Raw genomic sequence first — 23552 nt, forward strand, 5'->3', positions numbered from 1 at the left:
AATAATCAGTTACAAGTGTCAAAAACAATCCCATGAGCATTAGGAATGAGACGGGGTAAGAGAGATTGGTGGTTATCATCATAAGAATGCATCTTGTTTATAGAAATTATACCTTCTTCTTATATAATCAAATAAAATAAGCATTTTTGAGTGTTTCCTATGCAGTGGGCTTAGAAGAACTGTAAGACTCAACGCTGCATCTGAGAAACTCCCTGCATGTTGGAGGGAAGCAGGGTGGTGTGTTAGAGGGAGGCAGGGTGGCAATCCCAGTCTGTCACTTACTGGCTTTACAACTTGGGGGAAGGGAATCAATCTCTCTGAGACTTAGCTTCCTTGTGTAAAATGGGGGGTGATAAAGTGCCATGAAACACATTTATGGCACAGTAAGAAGCAATAGGCACCAGGCGTGGTGGTGCACACCTGTAATCCCAACCCTTTGGAAGGATGAGGAGGGAGGACAGCTTAAGGCCAGGAGTTCAAGACCAGCCTAGGCAACATACTGAGATCCTGTCTCTACAAAGAATAAAAAAAAATCTGCCAGGTGTAGTGGTGCCTGTAGTCCTAGCTACTCAGGAGGCTGAGGCAGGAGGATCCTTTGAGCCCAAAAGTTTGAGGTTACAGTGAGCTATGATGACACCACTGCACTCTAGCCAGGGCAACACAGTAAGATACTGTCTCAAAAAAAATAAATAAATAAATAAAATAAACAAAGAAGAAGAAGAAGAAGCAATAGACACAAAGGTCAGAAAATTTTTGTTTTAATAACTAGGAATTCTACTCAGACCAACTTAAGTAAACTAAACAGCAAAGGTAATTCTTACTTCAGGTCACTTCTTTGGCTCGTTTGCTAACTCTGGTTTCTATACCTCCATGTACAGCCTGCAGTGTGACTCTGGTCATTCATTTAACTTTGCTGGGGCAGCATTCATGCCACCGCATCAGAGCAGAACAGAATGAAAAGAGGGTTACATCACCTCTTTCCTGATCAGACCTTCTCTTCAGATTAAAGCCTTCGGGTATATGCTATAGGCAGTTGGAATTCCCAAACCTTTAGTCTTATATAATTCTCTTTCACGTATTTAGGAAATTGCTGAACCCCTTTGTATATGCTGCTGTGATTCAAAGCATGAGTAATCAGGATAAAAATGCTAGCTATCTTTAGAGGAAGGCTCTTTAGATAAGTTGAAAAAAAATTAAACAGCATTGTTTCTGTGAAATGCCCATTGAAATCATTTTTATAAATATTCAGGTTCCTTTTTACTATTTTAATTTTATTTTTTAAATTAACAGATAAAATTGTATATATTTATCACATACAACATAATGTTTTGAAACATATATACATTGTGGAATAGATAACAAGCTAACTAACATATGCTTTATAACACTTTTACTTTCTTTTGTGAGGTTTTTTTTGTTTTTTTGGGGGGGGGGGTTGTTTTTTTTTTTTGAGACAGGGTCTAGCTCTGTCACCCAGGCTAAATTAGATATCTTTTCTAGAGTGTGGTGGCCTGATCATAGCTCACTGTAACCTCCAACACCTGGGCTCCAGTGAGCCTCCCCCCTCAGCCACCTGAGTAGCTAGAACTACAGGTGTGTAGCACTATACCCAGCTAATTTTTCCTTTTTATTTTTTTTAGAGACAGGGTCTCACTATGTTGCCCAGTCTGGTCTCAAATTCCTGGGTTCAAGAGCTCCTTTTGCCTCAGCCTCCCAAAGTGCTAAGATTACAGGTGTGAACCATCACGCCTGACCCATACTTTTGCTTTTATAATGTAGGACCCTAATCCAATGTTGTTTCATAAACACCTCATTCTGGGGAAGGATATGATTTTTTAACTGAAGTAAACATATATTGTAAATACCTAGTGCTAAGATAAGCCTGAAGAAAGGTTAGAAGTATGATGAGTCAGAAAACTGACTGCAAAGAACCCAATTATTTAACATAAAACATTCTATTAAAGATAAGACTCACAGTGTAAGGTCTGCTGGGTAGAAAAGTGACTAATGCAGTCAAGTGTGCCTTTAGATCATGCAGGTCTATAATCAATGGTGTATCTAGCAAAAGTTATTTTTCTGCCTTGGGGGAGAAACTTCTGTTTATAAACAACATCAAAAAATTTTAAACTTCTTGAGCATCAAGGTCAGTTATTCTAAAAGCTTAAAGTCACAGATTGATTTTGAGTTCTGTATGTTTGTTTACGTACTTTGGATTATCTTATCTAAGTTATCTTTATATATTTGCCATATTTAGAATCCAATGAAATTGGTATAGCTCTTCAAGTTAAATGGCTTTCTCTACCTTTTCCTTTAAAATCCTTTAAAGAAGTGAAACTTCTAAAGCAAGTCAAAAAAGCCCTCAAATTTGAAATTGGGGAGCCCTCAAATTTGAAATTGAAATTTTTTGGCAACAATGCAATTTCTGCAAATATTGCAGACCAAGTCAGGTATCAGAATTTTTAAAGTTCAAGAAATAATTCCAAAGTATTGGCCCTGAGATTTTTGAAATCCTGCTCTTACTGAAATCAAGTCACTTTCTTAGAACACTGAATTAAGGCTCTAAACAAATGCTTTTATGATACTATCTCCTCCAATCAATAGCCATCTTGGGCTGAATGAGTTAGACTCTTAACCTCATGTGTCTGAAAAACAGTAAACAAAAGCTAAAATTTAAAAAGAATTTACTGCACTGTGTAAATAAAAAGTCCAAGGAAGGCCAGCTTTAGGTATGAGATTCTCTCTCACTCTCCAAAATCCACATTCTCTGGGTTGGGTCCAGTTTCAGACAGGCTTTTCCAGCAACTACATGCCATACATCCTCTCAGGTTTGAGTCCTGTTGGAAAACTAATGCTCATTGACTCTGGTTTAAACATGAAACCATCCTTGGCCATTTACTGTGGCCCCAATGGCTGAACATCTTCGTGGCCTGAACAACCAATAGAGCCCATTCCAAAGCATGTGGACTGAGAATGGGAAATGAGTGGTTCCCTAGAGTGAAATTGAGTTTCTACTTCTAAATTATGGTAAATATATGTGGAATGTTAAAAATAATAGATGTCCAGCATGTGCAAGATGTACTTTGACCATCAGATAGAATTTATTATTGAAAGTGCACCTGCCTATCTCTTGTACCTGTTAGTTCTGCTTTCTGTAGGCTTTGAAGATACATAATATTTCTAGATACTTACCCAGGAAAAAGAAAAGCATATATCCCTATAAAGACTTGTACATGAATGTCTATAACAGTTAATTTGTAAGAGCCAAAAGTTGTATTCAACTCAATTCCCATTAACAAATGAATGGGCAAACAAATTATGGTATAACCATACATTAGAATGCTACTTCACAATAAAAAGGAACAAATTCTTGATACTTGCAACGATATGGATGAATCTCAAAGTAATTACACTGAGTGAAAAAAGACAGACAAAATAGAGTACATGCTGAAGGATTCTATTTGCATAAAACTCTAGAAAATGCAAAACTAATCTATAAGGACAGAAAGCAAAACAAGATCAGTGATTGCCTAAGGAACAATGGGGGTGGTAGTGAGGCAGGGAGGGGCAAGATTAAAGAGCTGCACACGAAACTTTTGAGGGTGACTGATATGTTCATTATCTTGATCAGGGGTTGGCACTTTTTTCTATAAAGGTCAAGATAGAAAATACCTTAGGCTTTGCAGGCCATCTGATCTCTGTTGCAACCACTCAACTCTGCCCTTGTAGCATCAAAACATCTATAAATAAGATATTTTTAAAAAGGGTATGGTTGTGTTCTAATCAAAGTATTTACAAAAACAGGCAGTGACTCAGTTGCTTCTATAGGCCTAGTTTGCCAATCCCTGAGCTTGATTATGGTGATGGTTTCACAGGTGTATATATATATGTTAAAATGTATCAATTTGTTTATTAGGTGTCAATTATACCTCATTCTACTAAAAAAAAAAGGAATTTAGGCTTCCCGTCATGGATTGAATAAAATCTAACCTTCTTACCATGGCACCTCCCTCCTCTCTTTTCCTCCACTATCAGATCCATTGCGCGTCCCTGGCAGGATGTGCCAGACACATATATCATGTCATTTCCACTCTGTGCCTTTGTTGGTGTTCTCTCTTCTCTTTCTCTGCCTAGAATGACCTGCTCTTATCAACTGTCTAACTCATCCTCTTACTTATACTTTAAGATTAGACTTGGGCATCTGCACTTCCAGGATGTCATCCATATCTTCTGCCTCCTATTTCCTTTGCCTTATGTTCTATGAGATGCCTCATCTCTATGCCTCCGTAATAGCTTCTGTGTTTGTATGTGTATGTGTGTGTACACATATATGCACATGCAGTCAAATATGCCTTTAGATCATGCAGGTCTATAATCAATGTATCTAGAAAAAGTTATTTACATATATATGTACACACACACACTATTACAGTGTTCAATAGTTTTAACTATATTTATATATTTAAATTTTTTTCATATATGTAGAATTATTATCTAGTCTGCCTCTACTACTTGACTGGGATCTCCCTGTGTCTATTATGCCCGTTGCAGTCACCAGGACGTTAAAAACAAGAACAGCAACAAAAAATTCAATAAATCAGCCTGGTTGCTGTTGTTATTATAATTACTTTACAGAGAAGAAAACTGATAGATTATATATTTTGTTCTTAGGCACATGGTTGTAAATAGCCAAGTTAGTACTGGAAAAGAGTTCTATGTCTAATCTCAAATGCTTTCCATTAATTCATGCAAATTTATTATTGGAAGCTTACTTGTATCTCACATTGGTGTATGTGCTGACCCTGTCACTGTTCTTCCTTTATCTCCTAGATACACCAAAATGAAGACAGCCACCAACATCTATATTTTCAACCTTGCTCTGGCAGATGCCTTAGCCACCAGTACCCTCCCTTTCCAGAGTGTCAATTACCTAATGGGAACGTGGCCATTCGGAACCATCTTGTGCAAGATCGTGATCTCCATAGATTACTATAACATGTTCACCAGCATATTCACACTCTGCACCATGAGTGTCGATCGCTACATTGCAGTCTGCCACCCTGTCAAGGCCTTGGATTTCCGTACTCCCCGAAATGCCAAAATTGTCAATGTCTGCAACTGGATCCTCTCTTCAGCCATTGGTCTTCCTGTAATGTTCATGGCAACAACAAAATACAGGCATGGTGAGTGATGTTGTGGGCCTGAGGGATAGAGGGTTTATATCCAGATTTGTTGGTGATGTCATGAGGCACGTGAAATTCACAGAGTGGTCCAATGTTTTAGTCAAACTGTAATTTTAATTATTCTTTCTAGAAAAAATGTCTGATTATTTTTAAATATGACATTTTTAAAAATAATTTTAGGCCCCCTAAACATTTTAAGGAGAATAGAATCTGTTTGTTTCTGATTTTTCTGTACTTACTTTATCAAAATTGTGAATAAATAAGACCATACCTCTCCCAAGATTAATGAGAGCTTAAAACCAAAGAGTATTATGTTGAGGCTTGTTTTAAAATTCCAAGTGACTTCCTATATGACAAATTTATCTTTATAGACCTAATAGAATAATTAACTACCCATCAAAAAATTGAGTGAAAGCATCCATTATCTGGAGCCTCCTAGAAACTTTAAACAATGATTATATTTTGGGGTTTTTTTATTTTTTTTTTACTTATTTATTTTTTTATTTCAAATTTTTTACAGGGGTACAAACATTTAGGTTACATCTACTGCATTTGCACTGCCCGAGTTGGAGCTACAAGTGTGCTCATCCCAGACCATGGGCACTACACCCATTAGATGTGAATATATTTTGTATATAAACATAGATTCTATTGTAGAAGGTCTAGCTCATGGTGAGAGGTCCATAATTGTTTACTGGAAAAAAAAAAAAACTAAAAGTAACTTGCTTTGGAAATTAACAGAGAGCTGGGTTTCTTCCACAATTTCTTTAAATCTTTTCTTATTGGCTTGCATAGTATTATGGTAGCATTAAGTTGCATAGTATTATGGTCAAGGCTACAAATTAGTAAGCACATGACAATATTAATACCTGATGACATAATTACATTTTGCTAATTTTTCCTTTAAATTCTTTTCTTCTAGGTTCCATAGATTGTACATTAACATTCTCTCACCCAACCTGGTACTGGGAAAACCTGCTAAAGATCTGTGTTTTCATCTTCGCCTTCATCATGCCCGTCCTCATCATTACCGTGTGTTATGGACTGATGATCTTACGCCTCAAGAGTGTTCGCATGCTCTCGGGCTCCAAAGAAAAGGACAGGAACCTGCGCAGGATCACCAGGATGGTGCTGGTGGTTGTGGCTGTGTTCATCGTCTGCTGGACCCCCATCCACATCTACGTCATCATCAAAGCCTTGGTTACAATCCCAGAAACTACATTCCAGACCGTTTCTTGGCACTTCTGCATCGCTCTAGGCTACACAAACAGCTGCCTCAACCCTGTCCTTTATGCATTTCTGGATGAAAACTTCAAACGATGCTTCAGAGAGTTCTGTATCCCAACTTCCTCGACCATTGAGCAACAAAACTCCACTCGAATTCGTCAGAACACTAGAGATCACCCCTCCACGGCCAATACAGTGGATAGGACTAACCATCAGGTATGCAGTTTCCAGAATTAGGTGTACTCACTGGGGATGACATAAAGAGCTTTGTACCAATGCAAGATTTTAACCTGTTAGAAGGACATCAGTAAGGAGGGAATTGAGGTTCAACATAAGAATGGAGGGAGGAGGGGAGCAAATTTTGATCCTAGTGTCAGAGAGGAGCTTTGTTATATAAAGTGTGCTCATTATATATGACTGTACAACTTCATTTAGGTATAAAGATATACCAACTAGAACTCTATAAATCTATTAAAAATCACTTTTTCAAGGCCTTTTCTTCTATGCAAATGTAATGACTTTAGCTTATTGTGGAAGTGATTCTGATCTAGAATTCTTTTCATTTTCCCCAGACATGTTATGTATTTCATGAATATCACTCCAATATCCCTTTCACTTCTCAACAGCCAGTCCTGCTCTGGTTCTGTGACTAAAGAGAAAGGGCCAGTGCCTTGCCCACTGTGGTCATGAACATACGATATTCCCAGACGGCCACTCCTAACTTTTGTTAAGCTATTGGCTTGTAAATCTTGCTTTCTGAACTCTAGAGCAAATATCAAACATATTACCTGATTATTAGATTAAATAATTTTTTAGCAGTCATCATACTCATTGGGGATAGTATTGTGAGAAGTGTCTAGTTTTTAGAAGAGGTATTCCCATGCCCAGAAGAGTACAGACGATGGCAGATACAGAAAGATTCAAGATTTACACGCAATATTAGAGTTATATAAGAAATCAACAAGGAGGAAGGGGGAAAAATGTCTCCAAGTTAATATTACCTGGTGAAGCCACTGGTTGGCAAAATTTGACCTCTGACCAACAAAGTCAATCAAACATACGACTTATTAATATTAATTAAGTAAATTTTTAAATAATGATGCAACCTCTACAATTTTTTAACACAGAACTCAGATTCAAATTTCCTGCGAAGTAAATGCCTAGGGTCAGAGCCTCGGATAAAATCTTACAGTCAGGGGGCAGGACCATAGGGACAGATAGCTCCGTAAAAGTGAACAGGCAGTCAGGTCTATGAGAAGCCAGAGAAAGGCCTTGGCCAGCAGAGTGAAGCTGCTTCCTCTTGCTCTCTCTGGACCACGCCCCAACTCTCATAGTCCCCTGTTAGTCCCCGTGTTGCCACCCAGCCCAGCTCAGGCTCATCCTTTCTAATTGACCACAGGACTAATGCAATATGGCCCAGATGCATCTGCCATGGGGGACATTAATTCTCATACCCGTGATATTCAATAATGCTAAAATGAACACAGGAACTCGCACCCCCCTAGAGAGCATGAGGTAATGATGGCAGACCCACTTCCAGCCAAGGGGAAATTATTAACTTATTATGTCTCACTTCTAATTCCATTTCGGAAATAAAAGCCAGAAAGAAATGTTTTTTGACTCTGCTTCTTTTCTCCAATTTTTTTTTCAACATCAAGACCTCTAAACCTGCTCTTTTTCCTAAGCAGCTCTCGTATTCAGTGTCCATCAAAATCTTTCGAGTAACTTAAAAAGGGTAGGGTCTTAAATAGATTTTCTCCAACCTGAGGATAACATATTAGAGAATGCAGTTTAAAACTCTCAGTCCTAAGCTAAGGTTAAAATATTTTGCTTTGGAGTAAAATATTTGCAGTGGAGCAAAATGATGGCCATTATAAAGATTTGACTCTTCCTCCTGAAGGGGCTTTCCTCTCCTGCCGAGTTCGTTAGGGCATGGCTGTTTGGTCGTGTACCCTGGACCACTGCTAGGGCTTATTGTCACATCTGGCCTCTCCGCCATCCGTCACTCAACCTCACTGCCATGAGTCACAGCTCCCAGCCCGTCTGGTGGAGCATGCGTGTCCTTCAGTGGCCCAACACTGCCCTTGCCTCCCTTTCAAATCCACCATTTTCACAGTAATATGGCTCTTGCACAGCCAGACCGAGGAGAAAAGAAGCTAATTGGAGGAGTTCTGCTCTAAGTAACTAAAAGGCTTGCTTTAAAAATACATCCAATTAAAGCTTATCTTCATTGCTGCCTCTATGAAGCAGCATCAGTGTCAGATAACAGCAGAAACACATTAGCCCTGGACTTGGCTGCTGTCCCAAGACGCCCAGCTGGGAGAGCTGGACACAGAAGAGAGGCTGCCAGGAAAAGAGGAAAAGACACTCTGACATATTTGAAAATCAAGATAAATCAAAGATCCTTTTCGCTAATTTCTATTGATGTGTCATCATTAAAATTAAGACAGCTGCACAGACAACTGGAACAGTATATAAGCCTCTGGAGGTAGTTTCAATAATATAGCAAAATAATAAAATGATTTGAAGGACAAATCGGAGACTTTATGGCAGTGTCTATAGGACATATTTGATTAGTTGTGCAAAGTCAGAATCCAACAAACAGATGTTCGGTGGTGGTTGCTGTTTTATTTCATAAACCATCATGTTAGAAAACATAGCTAATTGGATTTGCATTAACTTAACTGCTTATTTGAAATTTGTATTGGTTGTAAATGTTTATGTTCTGCCTACATATTTGTATTTTCTCCAAGAATTAGATTATACCATATATGTCACATTTCAAGCACATTAGTAAACTTCATATTCTGCAGATCAGAGATCCAATATCAAACCTTCCCAGGGTGTCTGTATTCTGACAACTGTACACTGAGGCCATGTCCATACAGCGCAAAGTGAAGTGGCGATTTGGCAGTTATCAAGGTAATTTGATAAGCCCTATGAGAAAATTCTGTGCCCAAAATACACTTTGAGTCATACTTAACATATTTAAAAGCTGCTCCGTCAGCTTTTGCGGCATAACAAACCATTCCAAAACCTAGTGGCTTGAAGCTACCATTTATTTAGTTTGCAATTCTATAGCTCAGTCACTTGGGCTGGGTCTGGCCAGACCATTCTCCCAGGCTCAGCTGGGCTCACTCTGAATGTAGCTGCCAGATGGGCTGTCGGCTAGCTGATCTGCACGGCCCCGGCAAGAATGGCCAGCTCCGTGTGGACTCGCATCCTCTAGCATGTTAGCCCAGGCTTGTTCTTGCAGTGGTCACAGGTTCCGAGAGACAAAGAGAGAAAAGGAAGCAAGCCTTGTTGAGGCCTAGGTTCAGAACTGGCAAAAGGTCACTTCTGGGCTTTTTATCGGTCAAATAAAATCACCCTGTCAACCTAGATTCAAGGAGTGGGAAAATAGATTTCACCTCTCACTGATGGGAGCTGCATTCACATTGCAAAGGGATGTGGATTATAGGGAGAGAAACAGTTGTGGCCACTTTTGCTAACAATCTACAGCAAGCACATGCTGCAAGGGACAGGCAAGCCGTGGTGCCCTGAGAGCAGGAACCACATCTGTCTTGCTCTTTCTTGTACCTCCAGTATCTACCTAGCAGCATCTGGCACATTAAAAAGTACTCCCCAGATATCTGTGGAATGAATGAATGCATCAATGATGGGAAAGCTCATGATATTTCAGGAGATGTACAGGGTGGTGGGAATGACCCCTTTCTTGTCCAGCTGACAGACAACCTAAATGACCGTGTAATGCTCTGACAACATTCCAGGCTCACCATCAGTAATGGGAAAAGATTCATGGTAGGGCTTCTTCCTTTTCTCCTCCCCAGGTTTTAGTACTCTGATCAAAAGTTATGCTTTTCAAAAAACTGGTTACATTTGTGCTTGTGTTCTAATTTTATTTTTAACAAGAACTTTTGATGAGAAGACCAAGAACTGGATTCAGTGCCCTAAAGAAGTCTTTCCCTGGCTAAGTATGAGGAACAAAAAAAGATGGTCTCTTACGTGTTTTTGTGCGTGCCAGGGCTCAGCCTCCTGCTCCAGCTGTAGCATCCCTGCCTGACGTATGCTCTGCTTGTTGTCTTTATGGCTTCTAGATCTTTATTAGGTAGACTCAGGTGTAGGCATTCATTTGCCAGCTACTCTCAGTGCAACTTAATTTCTCTGCACAAGTCCCACCCTGCTGCTGTCTGAACTCCACTTCCCGCATTTCCTGAGATCATTTCAGGTCCAGCTCAGACCTGCCAGGTTGCCCACTGCTAACGTGACTTCCCTGCTTGGTTTCCACCCCAGTCGTATTCTCTAATGCATCTTCTATTTTGACACATAGGTGACATTTGAAAATGGTTAACATTACATAGGAAAAGAAACAACTCTACTGGATCAGTTGGATTATTACTTAAACAGTTGGTACTAACTACAACCATAGTAATCAAGCTATCTTCCATTTATATGATGGTGTACAGATATAAAAGTGCTGTCATGAGCACTGTCACATCTCGTCCTATAACAGCGCTGATGGGTAAACATGAGAAAATGAATGCTCAGGGAGGTTAAATGATCACACAAGATCAAACAGCCAGTAAGCGGTGGAATCTAGACAATCACCCCAGGCTTCTAATACTAATTCAAAGCTTTTCTCTGCCTTCCCGTACAGTGCTACTTTGCACTCCATTATAATTGTGTGGTCTCAGCCAGAGATTCTCAACTTCTCTATGAGCTTCAGAAAAGTGTAAGTTCTTAGGAACTTCTCTAAGAAATTTTGGTTCCCTGTGTGAGTATAGGGTCTAGCAATCTACATTTTAAATAAAACACTAAACTGAAAACTCTGGTTTAAACTGTAACTTCATCTCCAAACACTACCGAATTTACTATTTTATCTAACCTGGGTAACCATTTAAATCAAGCTGTTTGACGTGAATTTTTTCACCAAACAAACCATGTGTTTTGCAAAATAATGTAGTTATCCTTGGAAAAAGCCTTCACATTCTAATGTATCTATCAGTGAGTCTTTTAAAACAAAGTAATATAATAGCAATAAAACTAACATTATGGTATGTCAGGCTAATTCCTTTTCATTACTATGGTAAGTCCATTCCTAAACCCTCTGATTACTATTGTGAAAGCACTTTCTTAACATTTTAATACACGTAGCAGGTCCATAAATTAGGAGATGCTTTGCATTTGGATTAACTATAAAACTATATCATCCCCAGCTAAACTAAAAGCAGAAGCCTAACTTTTAAAATCAACTTTGTAACTCTCAAGTCTGGATTTCAGTTTTTTGCAAGACATCTGTGGAGAGCTAATCTGGGAAAGAAATTATTTCAGTGCCATGACAAAAACTCCAAATGAGAATGACTCACAAAATTATCACTGGACAACATTAATGCATGTTTTGTGAGTGAAATCAAAATGGCTATTCTTTCAATTCTATGGTTTAAAAAGAAAATGGTTCCACTTGTGTGTGTGTGTGTGTGTGTGTGTGTGTGTGTGTGTGTGTGCTCGCAAGAATGATATGGGTGTGCCTCTTTATTCATGTCTGGAATTAGAGTTTATCTAGGTTTAAAATGAATAATATTTCATAAATGGCAGAAGAAATTCATATGTTTCTATAAATTACAATCTGGGAGTAAAAATGTTATTTAATTAAAAATATGTTCATTCTCAGAAAATATTTGGCTTTAAGACTGTAAACAATAACATTCATTGACCAGTTTGTGTCTGGGATGGGATATCTTATTTAATCATACTGGATGTGGATTATAATCTCTACTCTACATTTGAGAAAACTAATATATAAGGAACTATTTGCCCAAGGTCATTGTCAAAAAGTACTGGCTGAGGATTGACTCCAGTTAAGTTTGGTTTATAACCCAGGCTCTTAATCAATGTGCCCTGCTATGCCCTGTCTTATTTCTCACCCTTCTCAGAGTGATGTCTGATCAGTGATCTTTCAGGGAGATTTAGTTTTAAAGATTGGGTTAACTAGTATAATTAGTACAATATTTTCTTGTACTTACTGCTCCAATTAATGTAACTAACTTATAAAAATATAGCAACATATTTTTCTTTAAAAACTAAGTTAAAATGAAATGTCATCTTATTTGGCTAAACTTAAGAGGTGAATGGCCATTTTATAGCCATTTATCATGAAACTATTATTAACTATTGAGATTTAGTGTTTTGGAACATGTTAATCTTTATTTTCTATCTCAGATAGTTTTGGGAACTAAATACGAAAGGTGCCTATTTTTCTCTCTTGACTTTCTACAACACCATCTTTATTTTTACTTCTACCTTTATGAATTTGAAATGCAGTTTCATAGTACATTTTTTGCTTTTACATTTTTTCTTTCACCCTAAAGGAAAGGATCATTTGAATGACTATGACCCATCAAAACACAGCCATTAACTTTTGAATGTCATTCTGATCGCTGTATCTTTTGATAGGGTGCAAATAAACATTTGAAAGTTGCTACAATTTGACAAAAATGACAAAATTACTTTGGGGAAGACGTCGTGAGAACTATAAATTGCTAGAATAAACTATGTCTTACTGATAATTTTCCTTTTCTAATTATTATTTTTCTGGAAATCAAGAATCTAGAGCCACAACTTTTGTCAGCCTTCTTCCTTTACTGTTGGAATATTTTCCTTGCACAGTAGAGTTCCTGGGTTTGAAGTGAATAGAAATTTTTCAGAATGAAAAGAAATGTTACAGCCATATTTTCTACAGCTTCTACTCTTTACTGCAATAAAATCCAGTGTGGATGGAGAGGCTAGAAACAAGATTCATATCAAGCTCTAAAATACATGTAATAATTATTTTTCAAAACATGGATAGTTTTCATGACATATACCAAAAAGTCTTAAGGCCAGTTCTCATGACCCCATGTGAGTTGACATTCCCATTTCCAGCTATGTGTGCTAAAGGAATGAATACCAGTACATACTAATATATTACCCCAACCTGGGTGGGAGATAAGTATGAATTTAATGGAGTACTTGTTGCTTTACCATTTATGAATCAAAGGAAATGAATCACTTTTTCTTTCTACAGCAACTGAACTTACTAGGAACACATGCAAATAAATAGCCTGATAAATTGACTCTACACCATTATTAGATATCAAATAAATATAAGCTGAAAGTTTCATCTCAGTTTGAAACAATGGCCCTCTCAGTCTAAGAATAAATATGTAGAAAAATAATTTGGGTCATTTGTCTATATAAAGCATAGTATTTATTGGGAAGGAAGAAGGCAAAGAAGGCAGGAAAAAGAGCTAATCTACAGAGTCCATTTTGTGTCTGAAATCAACGACCTTCTTCCTACTACTCTGTTTTATATACAAACACAAGAAATCCCAGGAATATTAGAAATCTACAAAATCAACCAAGCCCTACCTAGACTGTTTCTATTTTTTCATGTTATCAAACCTTTATAAATATATATTTAGGGGATTTTATGTATGTAATCCAGAGTTCCTAATGTTACACCTAAATCCCTTAAAGCACACACAAAAAAATTCTTATTGTGATATAATGGATTCCTCTAAGACATGCACTAGAAAAGCAAAGTCTATGGAAGAAGACACTAAGAAATAAGAATACTTTAGTCAAGAAAAATAAAAGAAAATTTTTAAAAAACTCTGACAACAAAAAAATGCAGTGAATAGTGAATGTGGAATGGAATATGACTGCTATACATTTGACAATAAAATCATCTATTAATATTAAACCCACCCTAATTTAGCAACTTAGCAAGAATATCTCATTCTTGCTGTTCTTCTTTCATTCTTTTCTATCATTTTCACTAAGATGTGCTTATATTTAAAAATCCCCAAGTATAATTAAATATAGGCTTATTCAGATTCAAAACTTCAACTTAAAAAAAATGTTCTCCTTAAGCTATTCTTTGGAAATGGAAGTGATACATGTCCTCTTTCATAGAATTTTAAAACTGAACATTTCTCTGCTATTCAATGCCTTTTTTTTACTAAATGTAAAAGATGATAGTGAAGTATTTCCAAATACCTAGTTTTCAAATACAGTTTAAGAAAATTTTTGTAACTATAGAAAAGTCAGATAATTACATTTTATATAAACTCTAGCATATGTAAATTTAATTTTAAAAATGTCAGCAGGTAAGGGGAAACTTTATGATTTGATAAGAATAGCAGATGTAACATAAAATCTTAAAAATTTAGATGGCTCAGCTATTTTCCCAGACTCTACCACTGACCAGCTGGATATCCTTGGGCAAGTTTCTGAAGCTTTCTGTGTTTCAATTTCCTCATGTGTAAGAGAGATGATAACTATAGTAGCTACCACTTAGGACTGATGTAGCATGACATATGATTATCCATGCAAAGTGGCAGGCAACTGGCTAATATTATCATTCTAAGCCATTCAATGAGGATTTAGTGTTTTCATCTTCTCCCTTTCCTTTTCCCCCAAAATTGAATTTCATCTCTTATAAAGAACATTTAAAAAGAATGAAAGAATTTGCCAGAAGAGATCATGAGGTGGTCTAACCCAAGCCTTCTCAGACTTGGCACTGGTGACATTTGGGGCCAGCCAATCTTTTCTTGTGCAGAAAAACTCTCTGTAGGATGTTCAGCAATATCCCTGGCTTCTACACACCAAATGCCAACAGCATCCACCTGCCCCCAGCTGTGACAGCCAAAATGTCTCCGGACATTGCCAAATGTTCCCTGGGGGGGGTGGGGGGAATCAGTTGAGAAGCACTGGTCTAACCAGTTTAACTATGTTTGATAGATGAAGAAATATCAGGATCCAAATTAGTTGTGATGTCATTGATGCAGTGTCTAAGAAAGTGGGAACTAGACCCTAGGTGTTCTGACTTTAATCTAATCCTTCTCTGAAACATCACACTGATTTCTCAAAAAAAATTTATGTAACCAAAACATTTGTACCCCTGTAATATTCTGAAATTAAAAAACAGGAAAGCTTTCTTCTAAACTGCTAACCAGTTGCAAAGAAAATGACTCAATATTAATGGAAGACAAGGGAAATGCACAATTCTTCAACCCTTGTATTACTTCAAGCTTCTCTTTCAGAGAAAATGATCTTCAGCTTGAAACATTATTAAGAAAGAATTAAAGGCCAATAAAGGTGATGATATTGTTAGAGAATCCTGAGAGGCTCTGAATGAGGTCAAATCTCTGGGTGATATTAAAACATTAAGAGAAGTTGTAGATGAAACACAGTTAATGAAACACAAATCATAATCTCTGAACAAAGAATAGGAGGAGTCCCAGAAAAACTAGGGTAAAAAAAATAGAGTCCCAAGTTTAATGAGAATATTGTAGCAACTAAAAACCACAGAATATTTAGCTTTGTACAGATTGTTTTCAGAATCTAGATCAGATCATTAAAATGTATTTTGAGAGCACTTAGAAAGGAAGCAAGTAACCTCTAAGAGGCAAGATATGATTAGTGATAACTAAACAAATTTTATTTGCTTAGAGAATTACTGGACAGGGAAATCAGGTAAACCCTATATCAATAGTGTTTTTAACAATAGATTTGATGAGATTTTGTTAATTTCTATAATACTATACTATGTTTAATTATGATCTAGATATAATGGTGAAAAGAGGTAGGTATATAAACTTTTAACTGATGCCCATCTTAGGAGTCCCAATTAGTGGGGAAATGCTGAATAATCCAGATGATACGATAGTAGTTAATAGAGAAAAATTTTCATCCAAACATCCAACTATAGAAATATAGAATGTGAGTGATAACAGATATGAAAAATGTCATAAGGGCTTTATTTCATGGGCCAATAGTATGATATAGGACATCTAAACTGCTGCAATTATAGATCACATCAACAGAATCTGGTATCTAAAACCAAAGAAATGTCAGCCCCCTCTAACAGACAATGCGCGTCAGAAATGAAACAAGCAAACTAGATTGCATTCAGGGATGAATAAGCGAGATGGTGAAGGGAGTTAAAGTAACTGCACATGATTACCCCGGGAAATAGAAGACTCAGAGTGGTCAAGATAGTTATCTTCATATACTTAAAGCAATGTGAATAGAAAATTGGACTTATCCAATATAACCCCTCTAATTAAATCCAATGGATAGAAGTTACCGGGAAAGATATTTCAATACAACCAAAGACAGAATCTTCTTTTTTAAAAAACCATTTTATTGAGGCATGATTGACATACAAAAATATGTACCTACTTACTGTATACAATTGGATGAGTTTGGAAAGATTTTTCTTAACTTTGAGACACAGGAATTTCCTCTTTACCAGATGTCTCTAATGTTCAAACATCAGTATTTTGCCTACATGAAAGGGACATTGAGAGAATTCAGTTGTTAAGATTGGATGATTAAAGAGTCATAGGGAATGACTCCTTGAATAAAGTTTGGTCATGCGGATTAATACCATGCAAAATAGCATTTAAAAGGCTTTGAAAAGCCCTACTATGTGTGTGTACATGTATGTATTACATACATATACAATTCATTTTTTAAACCAAAATTTTCAGATCTACCCAAGCGCAGGTTCAGTTTTTCAAGGAACATTTTATAACATCCCATAGAATGAAGGTTTTACTAAGCAGTTTTGAAAATCTCACTGGACACCATCAGTCCCAGTTAGTCATGAATCTATTAAAAATTCAGTGTTTCATTGGAATAAATGAGAATGTCTCATAATTCCAGGCATTAAGCAGAACCCTAAAATTGACTGCGAAACTCTTACTCACACCCATTTAAAATATCTAAACACTTCAGTACACAAACAAGACACTAAAATTTCATCTCTCTGAAAATAAGTCAGGTTGTATTTTGTTTGGGTTTTCACTTCTGCTTTGCTTTGTTTTGAAGCTTGCCACTTTCTGGTTATAATTAAAAGGAAAAAAGTCTATGTAGCTTCAGGATATGTTTTCATTGCATTAAACTACACATTGCTAAGAATAAGCATTATAATTGACACATTCTTCTGTTTTGAATGAAATGTCTCTACAGAAAATGGATTTCTTTTACAAGTCATCTACACTTAACTGTGAGAAACATACCAAAGGGTGAATATGACAGTTATTCTTGTAAAATAACATAAGATTGGAAGCCAGGGAACCTGGGTTCTGGTGCAAGCCGTGCTGATGATCACTTGGGTGAGTTCAGCATCTCAGCCAGAGATTGCGTGAGGGACCCCTTCACACGCAGGAGTTTTGAGCCTCTTGGCTGCTCAAAAATTAAGGTTCTTTTCTGGGTTTGATTGATTACCCCATTCAGACTCCAGGGGCCAGCTCCCCTTAGTGGACAACAAATGTAACCAGCAAAGCTTTTTTTTAAAAAAATAAGAGAAAAGATTTATCATATTAAACAAAATTAGTCCATAGTAAAAGCAGGAGGAAGCATATGGCAGATTAAGCCTGGATCCTTTGAACTACCAAATTATTCCACCTATTCCTGAATTCTCTTTTACTGAAGTTGGACCCCTTGTACTCTAGATTCCACTATGTCTGATTCAGACAACAGGAGAAGGGATGAATTTCCTATTACTTTGGTACATGGAGATCTTTGCCTCTGAGTCATCAACTCCGCAGGGTTTTTGTGTGGCTGTTTTTATGGTTCCTGTGATGAATGAGACTTTGAAGCCTATTACTGGCTGAAACTCTGATCAGCTTCAGAAGTACCTAAGTCTGTTATTGGCTTCAATTGCAACTTTGGAAGGCTCCACCAATAGGAAAGGGGAAATGGAAGTGCAGGAGAGTGGCTGCAAAATAATAATTTTCAACCAGCTTTCCTCCTCTGATACACTTGGGCGTGTCACCTCTCAAGGCTCTGTTTGTCTTCAAAGATTGACAAAGCTAGAAAAGATGATCTCTTAAATTTCCTCTAGCTCCAAACCTGCAGGAAATACACACCAATCTTTGCATGGATAAAGAGAGAAAGTGCCTTCAATAAGCTTCATTGAACCTTAAAATGCTTTTCAAACATTTTATTTTATAAATAAGACAAAAAATAGCCCTGGGGGATTTGCTAGTTGACTTCCTAGAAAAACTATAGTTTAAAAAACTGTTACCAAAAATGGAAACCTGATGGTATAGTATTGTATCTATATATCTAATATATGTATCTAAATATTATATCTAAGGTCAAATGTCAAATCTATGAAAATGTATAACTGTACTGTGGTAATTGTCAGAAAAGAAGCCTGGCCTTATGAAATGGCAGGGAGTTGCAAAACTCCAAAGGAGATATCTTAGCAAGCAAGCAGGTTGTCTTGTCACAACTCGATGCATGCCCAAAATAGATGATGTGACTCAATGGACCAGAGAAAACCGTTTATTACTCACAGCAGAGCAAACAGCAGGAGTAGCAACATGGTAACGCTAATTCCCTTCATGGTGTGACACAATGAACCCAGATTGCTGCTATATACACAATGGGCTACATCGCAGTCGAGGAGCTCAGAGACAAGGGTTCATCATCTTTTGTAGCAAGCAGTAAACAAACCAGTCCTCCCACCGGGGAGCCAGAGTCACAAAGTAGTCATGCTGTGGTGCTCATGTGGTCAAGCAGTTAAGGTTCTTATTTGACTATAGGACTAGCTGTAGAAACAACCCAGGGTCAGAAGATAATGAGGTCCAGCTCAGTCAACAAGAATGGGCAGGGATGCTCAGAGGCCTGCTTCTCCTAGTAATTCACAGGTCAGCCCAGCATATTCTTGGCTGAACTTAAATCTTCAGCCACCTAAAAAGCATGCCACCCTATCAGCAATTTGGATTAGGCATATTGACAAGGGCTAGGACCAAATCTGTTCCATTTATTTCAATTAATACTGGATTAAGGTTATTATTATATCAACAGAATCCCATCTACTAGCTGAGATTAGTCTGCAGTATTAAACACAAGCATGCACTCCAGGATCCCAGACCCCAGTTGAATAAGTCCCTGTGAGGACTAATAGGTCTTATTTCAGATACCATCTAGCTTCTTTTCTTATGGTACGCATGGATTGCACCACCATATTGTGGGTACTAATCCAAACACAACAGGAGCAGTTGGCAACCATGCAAATCCTCCCTGTTCAGCCAGAATCAATGGTCCACTTACAGTCAGCCAGTTCAGATTGACCTGCTGATCTTCTATGGTTTACTGCATCTCATTGGCTATGGTAGCTAAATAAGAATGAGATCCTGATCTGTCTCTAGAACGTGGACTCTGATGCCCAGGAACAGTACTCACACTGTTTTTTTTTGTTTTTTTTTTTTTTTTTTTTTTTTTGAGACAGAGTGTCACTTTGTTGCCCGGGCTAGAGTGAGTGCCGTGGCATCAGCCTAGCTCACAGCAACCTCAGACTCCTGGGCTTAAGCGATCCTACTGCCTCAGCCTCCCGAGTAGCTGGGACTACAGGCATGAGCCACCATGCCCGGCTAATTTTTTTATATATATATTTTTAGTTGGCCAGATAATTTCTTTCTATTTTTAGTAGAGACGGGGTCTCACTCTTGCTCAGGCTGGTCTCGAACTCCTGACCTCGAGCGATCCACCCGCCTCGGCCTCCCAGAGCTAGGATTACAGGCGTGAGCCACCGCGCCCGGCCGTACTCACACTGTTGTATGGAAACAGAAAACCATGTATCCCTCAGGTAGGAAATCTCTCTTTACCTAGAGGCCCATCATTCTCTTCTTTGGGAGCCCCTGTTTTAACAGGCGTAACCACATTGCTTTATGATTGAGTCCCTTTGGAGGGGGTTGGTTTTCCCATCTTGGGCTTTGTTTTGGATTGCTGAGACTGTATCTGGCTTAGGGAGTTCTGTCTTTATCCTGGGCATCTCCTAGCCTTAAATCAGCACAGCTGCCAGTACAGGATCTCCCAGCAAGAAAGGTAGTGGACTCCTCCACCTTGCAGGGAGGAAAGCAAACTTACAAACTCATCAGTCATGCTCTGGGTGAAGAGCCATCGTAGGGGCTGTCATTCAGTACAGGACACAACGAGGCCAGGGTAGCTTCAGCCCTCAAGCTTTGTGTAGCTTCCTCCATGGGATTTATGGGATTTTTTTGTGCTCAAGAAAATCTTCTTGGACTGGCCATAAGGTAGTTACTGAAACAGAAATCCACAGCAGAGAACCTTGCTGTGGGGTATGATTCTGTCCCAGTGAAATAATTTGCAGTAGTTTACCGATTGGGGTCTCACATGAGACAGCAGCCTCGGAGCTGGTGTTGATGTTCTAAGGGCACAACCTCCCCTGCTTCTTCATCACACAGATGCAGCTGCCGAGTGTCTACCAGCTCCTCAGTCTGTTGGTCAAAGTATCCCTGAACTTCTTTCCTTTCCCTCACATTATGGGTCTGCTTCTTGGTGCTCTCTATGGGGACATATTACCCTCCAGATGTATCCAGTTGTGACCTAAAACTTGGTGCAGTTATGCTTTCCTCTGCCCAGAGTGTCCTCCTCGTCCCCCAGCCCACAGATGAGCAAACAGCGACCTGGTGTGTTAGATTTCACCCCTCACCTCTCAGCCTCTGTCTGTTGACTCAGCTCTTGTTCATCAACAGACAGGAGAGACTTCAACAGGTGGACCACTCACTGCCCACCTTCTGCACCACTTGAGCCAGATATTGGCTACCAGACCTACGGAGTTGACAGGTGTCCCTGAACCCAGCTTGAGTCATTGACTCTTTTCTTCCCAAAAAGCTACTGTCTGTCCTAGGACCCTGCACATTGTGCCATTTTGTCCAGGAAGAATCTCGACCTCGTAGAAGATGGCAAGAGTAACAAGACTCCCGAGGGGGTGACCGAGCAAGCAGGGTGCTTTGCCACAACTCTGCTGGGGCCGAAGTAGACAAAAACACTCAGTTTATTACTCATAGTACAGCAAACAGCAGAGGCTTTAGCGTGACAGTGCCAGGTCTCTGGCTCCCAAATCCCCCACAAGGTGATGCGATGGGACCAGGTGGTGGCTACACACACAACATGCTGTACCACTGCTGAGGAACCCAGAACTTAAGTCTTAGCCCCTGGGAGAGCAATAACCAAGCTTTTCCCAGGAGCAAGCAGTCACACAGTGGCCGCGGCCTGCGCCTGCTTAACTGCCTGCATGACTCAGTACAGAAATGATCAGAGTCAGAGGATGGTTAGGCCTTGCAGTTTGGCAGAGTCAGCACGGTGTGCAGGGACACTCCTGGCCCCTGGTGGACTGCCTCTCCCACAGTGACAGGGATAGGATCTAGTCCTTATTCTTACCAAGTACATACTGAAATATTTAGGGGTAAATGGCCAATTTAACATCAAACGATTCAAAAAGATCGTGTGTGTGTGTGTGTGTGTGTGTGTGTGTGAGAGAGAGAGAGAGAGAGAGAGAGAGAGAGGAAAAACAGAGAAAGTGAATGGTAAAGGTAAAGCAAATGGATAAAGCAAATTTACCAAAATAAAGTTAAAAAAAGATCTTGCATTCCTTTACATTTATTATATAGATACCTCCTTTTCTCCTCATCAAATGATAACTGTGGTAACAATTATTTGTTAATCACAAAACTTGTTCTATTTCGTTCTATTTCCACGTCTTCCTCCCTTATTTGAAAATATCAAACCACATTTTCATGTGTCTGAACAAATTGTTACATGACTGCTGAACATACATGCTAGCTCTTCCCCAGGGGTGGGGTGGGGTGCACTTTGAATCAATTACTCCTGGAAAAAAAATCCATTAATTTTGCGAATTGGGTAAAAATAAAAATCTCTTTATCTAGAAATAATGAGCATAAGAAGAATTGCCAAAAAAGTAATGCTTTTCTTTTGAAATGTTGGCCAAGGCATAGATGATTTGAGGACAAGTAGGAAGGATAAGGGTAAAGAACAGAGGGAGAGAAAGAGTTTGGGTTGAAATGTGTTTTGTCAAGGAAATCATCAATCTTGATTATGGGGACTAGTATACAATTCTTCAGTAGTGCACACAAATGCAAGAGCATATTCATAATGACTCAAGAGATTATTCATCATTACCAAAGATATTAATTAACATGTCGACATTTAGGAAAAACTGAAGATTGCAGGTGAAAGTATATATGAAGGTCCTCACTACAGTTCTTACAAACAGAAGATCTCAATACACGTGTGCTGCTATCAAATATGAAATGCTCACTGGCTTTGCTCTTTCTCTCCTTTCAGCTAGAAAATCTGGAAGCTGAAACTGCTCCATTGCCCTGAATGGGTCTCATGGCATTCAGACCCTCACCAAGCTCAAGAGCCACCATCTGTGTGAAGCAGGTCACTGCAAGAGTGTGTGGGAGGCTCTAGTTCCTAGGAAAGTGCCTGCTTTGGAATCACCAAAACTCTTTCCTCTCTGGCCACCCCACTCTGAACAGCAGAGGGACATCCAAACCAAGTCGAGCGTTTGGAAGGAAAGGAATATACCACGCTAACGAGTCCAGCTTGTGTACATAATCACGAGGAAGACCTTCAGTGGGACCAAAACACACCATGGTATGTGAATTGAGGTCATCATAGAAGGTAACCCTTCTGTATGTAATATTTTGTTTTCAAGCAAATATTATGACCTCCTCAAAGAAAAACCACCAATTGTTAAATTCACCATAGTAACATGTAAAGTAAATGCTACCTCTGATCAAAGTCCCTTGTGTGGTAAGTCCAAGTCCTTCTAGTGTTTTGTAAAGGAATATATGCTTCTATTTTTGATCTTTAATGTTCACCTTAAAATTGTCATCTGGTAAAGACATCATTTCCACCTCCATGTCTTGGTTTTGTATTGTTTCGAAGAATAACATCTCTCTTACCTTGCTCCATAATTATAAGGGAAGAGATGAATGTGAAAGGTAACCTGACACCCATTCACGTGTCAGCTGCAGAAAGGTTGATTCTTGTGCACTGCAGATGCTTCCTGAGTCATAACGGGGGATTTTCCATCCTTAGACTGTCAGTGGTTTGCTCTCCGGTTTTCAATGTGCAAATTCCCTTGCTCCTATCTAAGTGTTCACAAGAGGGAACAGTCAGCCAATGAGCTCATCACTTCATCCACGCAGGAAGTCAAGAATTAAAATGTGCTCTCCATTTCTCACTAGCTTCTCCATCCTGCATGCTCCTAACACATTTTATTTCCTTTTTTAACTCAGCTCAGAATATTTATGC

The 23552-nt window shown here is 38.6% G+C and overlaps 1 protein-coding gene across 3 annotated transcripts in view; it reads left to right on the plus strand.

Moving 5' to 3' along the window:
• The window catches only part of OPRM1 (opioid receptor mu 1), a 47690-nt gene extending 24339 nt beyond the window's left edge, over positions 1 to 23351 (plus strand). The window contains exons 2-4 of one of the 3 annotated variants that reach the window (XM_045544610.1): positions 4828 to 5180; positions 6103 to 6623; positions 22575 to 23351. In XM_045544610.1, coding sequence (XP_045400566.1) covers positions 4828 to 5180; positions 6103 to 6623; positions 22575 to 22613 — 913 coding nt within the window. In that variant the 3' untranslated portion in view covers positions 22614 to 23351. Of the gene's footprint in view, positions 1 to 4827; positions 5181 to 6102; positions 6624 to 6979; positions 7116 to 17423; positions 17525 to 22574 lie in introns of those variants that run through there. The other 2 variants (XM_045544609.1, XM_045544608.1) reach the window with 2 other exon arrangements.
• Positions 23352 to 23552: the final 201 nt, after the last annotated feature.

Source organism: Lemur catta, chromosome 2 (assembly GCF_020740605.2).
Source record: "Lemur catta isolate mLemCat1 chromosome 2, mLemCat1.pri, whole genome shotgun sequence".
NCBI classification, from domain to species: domain Eukaryota; kingdom Metazoa; phylum Chordata; class Mammalia; order Primates; family Lemuridae; genus Lemur; species Lemur catta.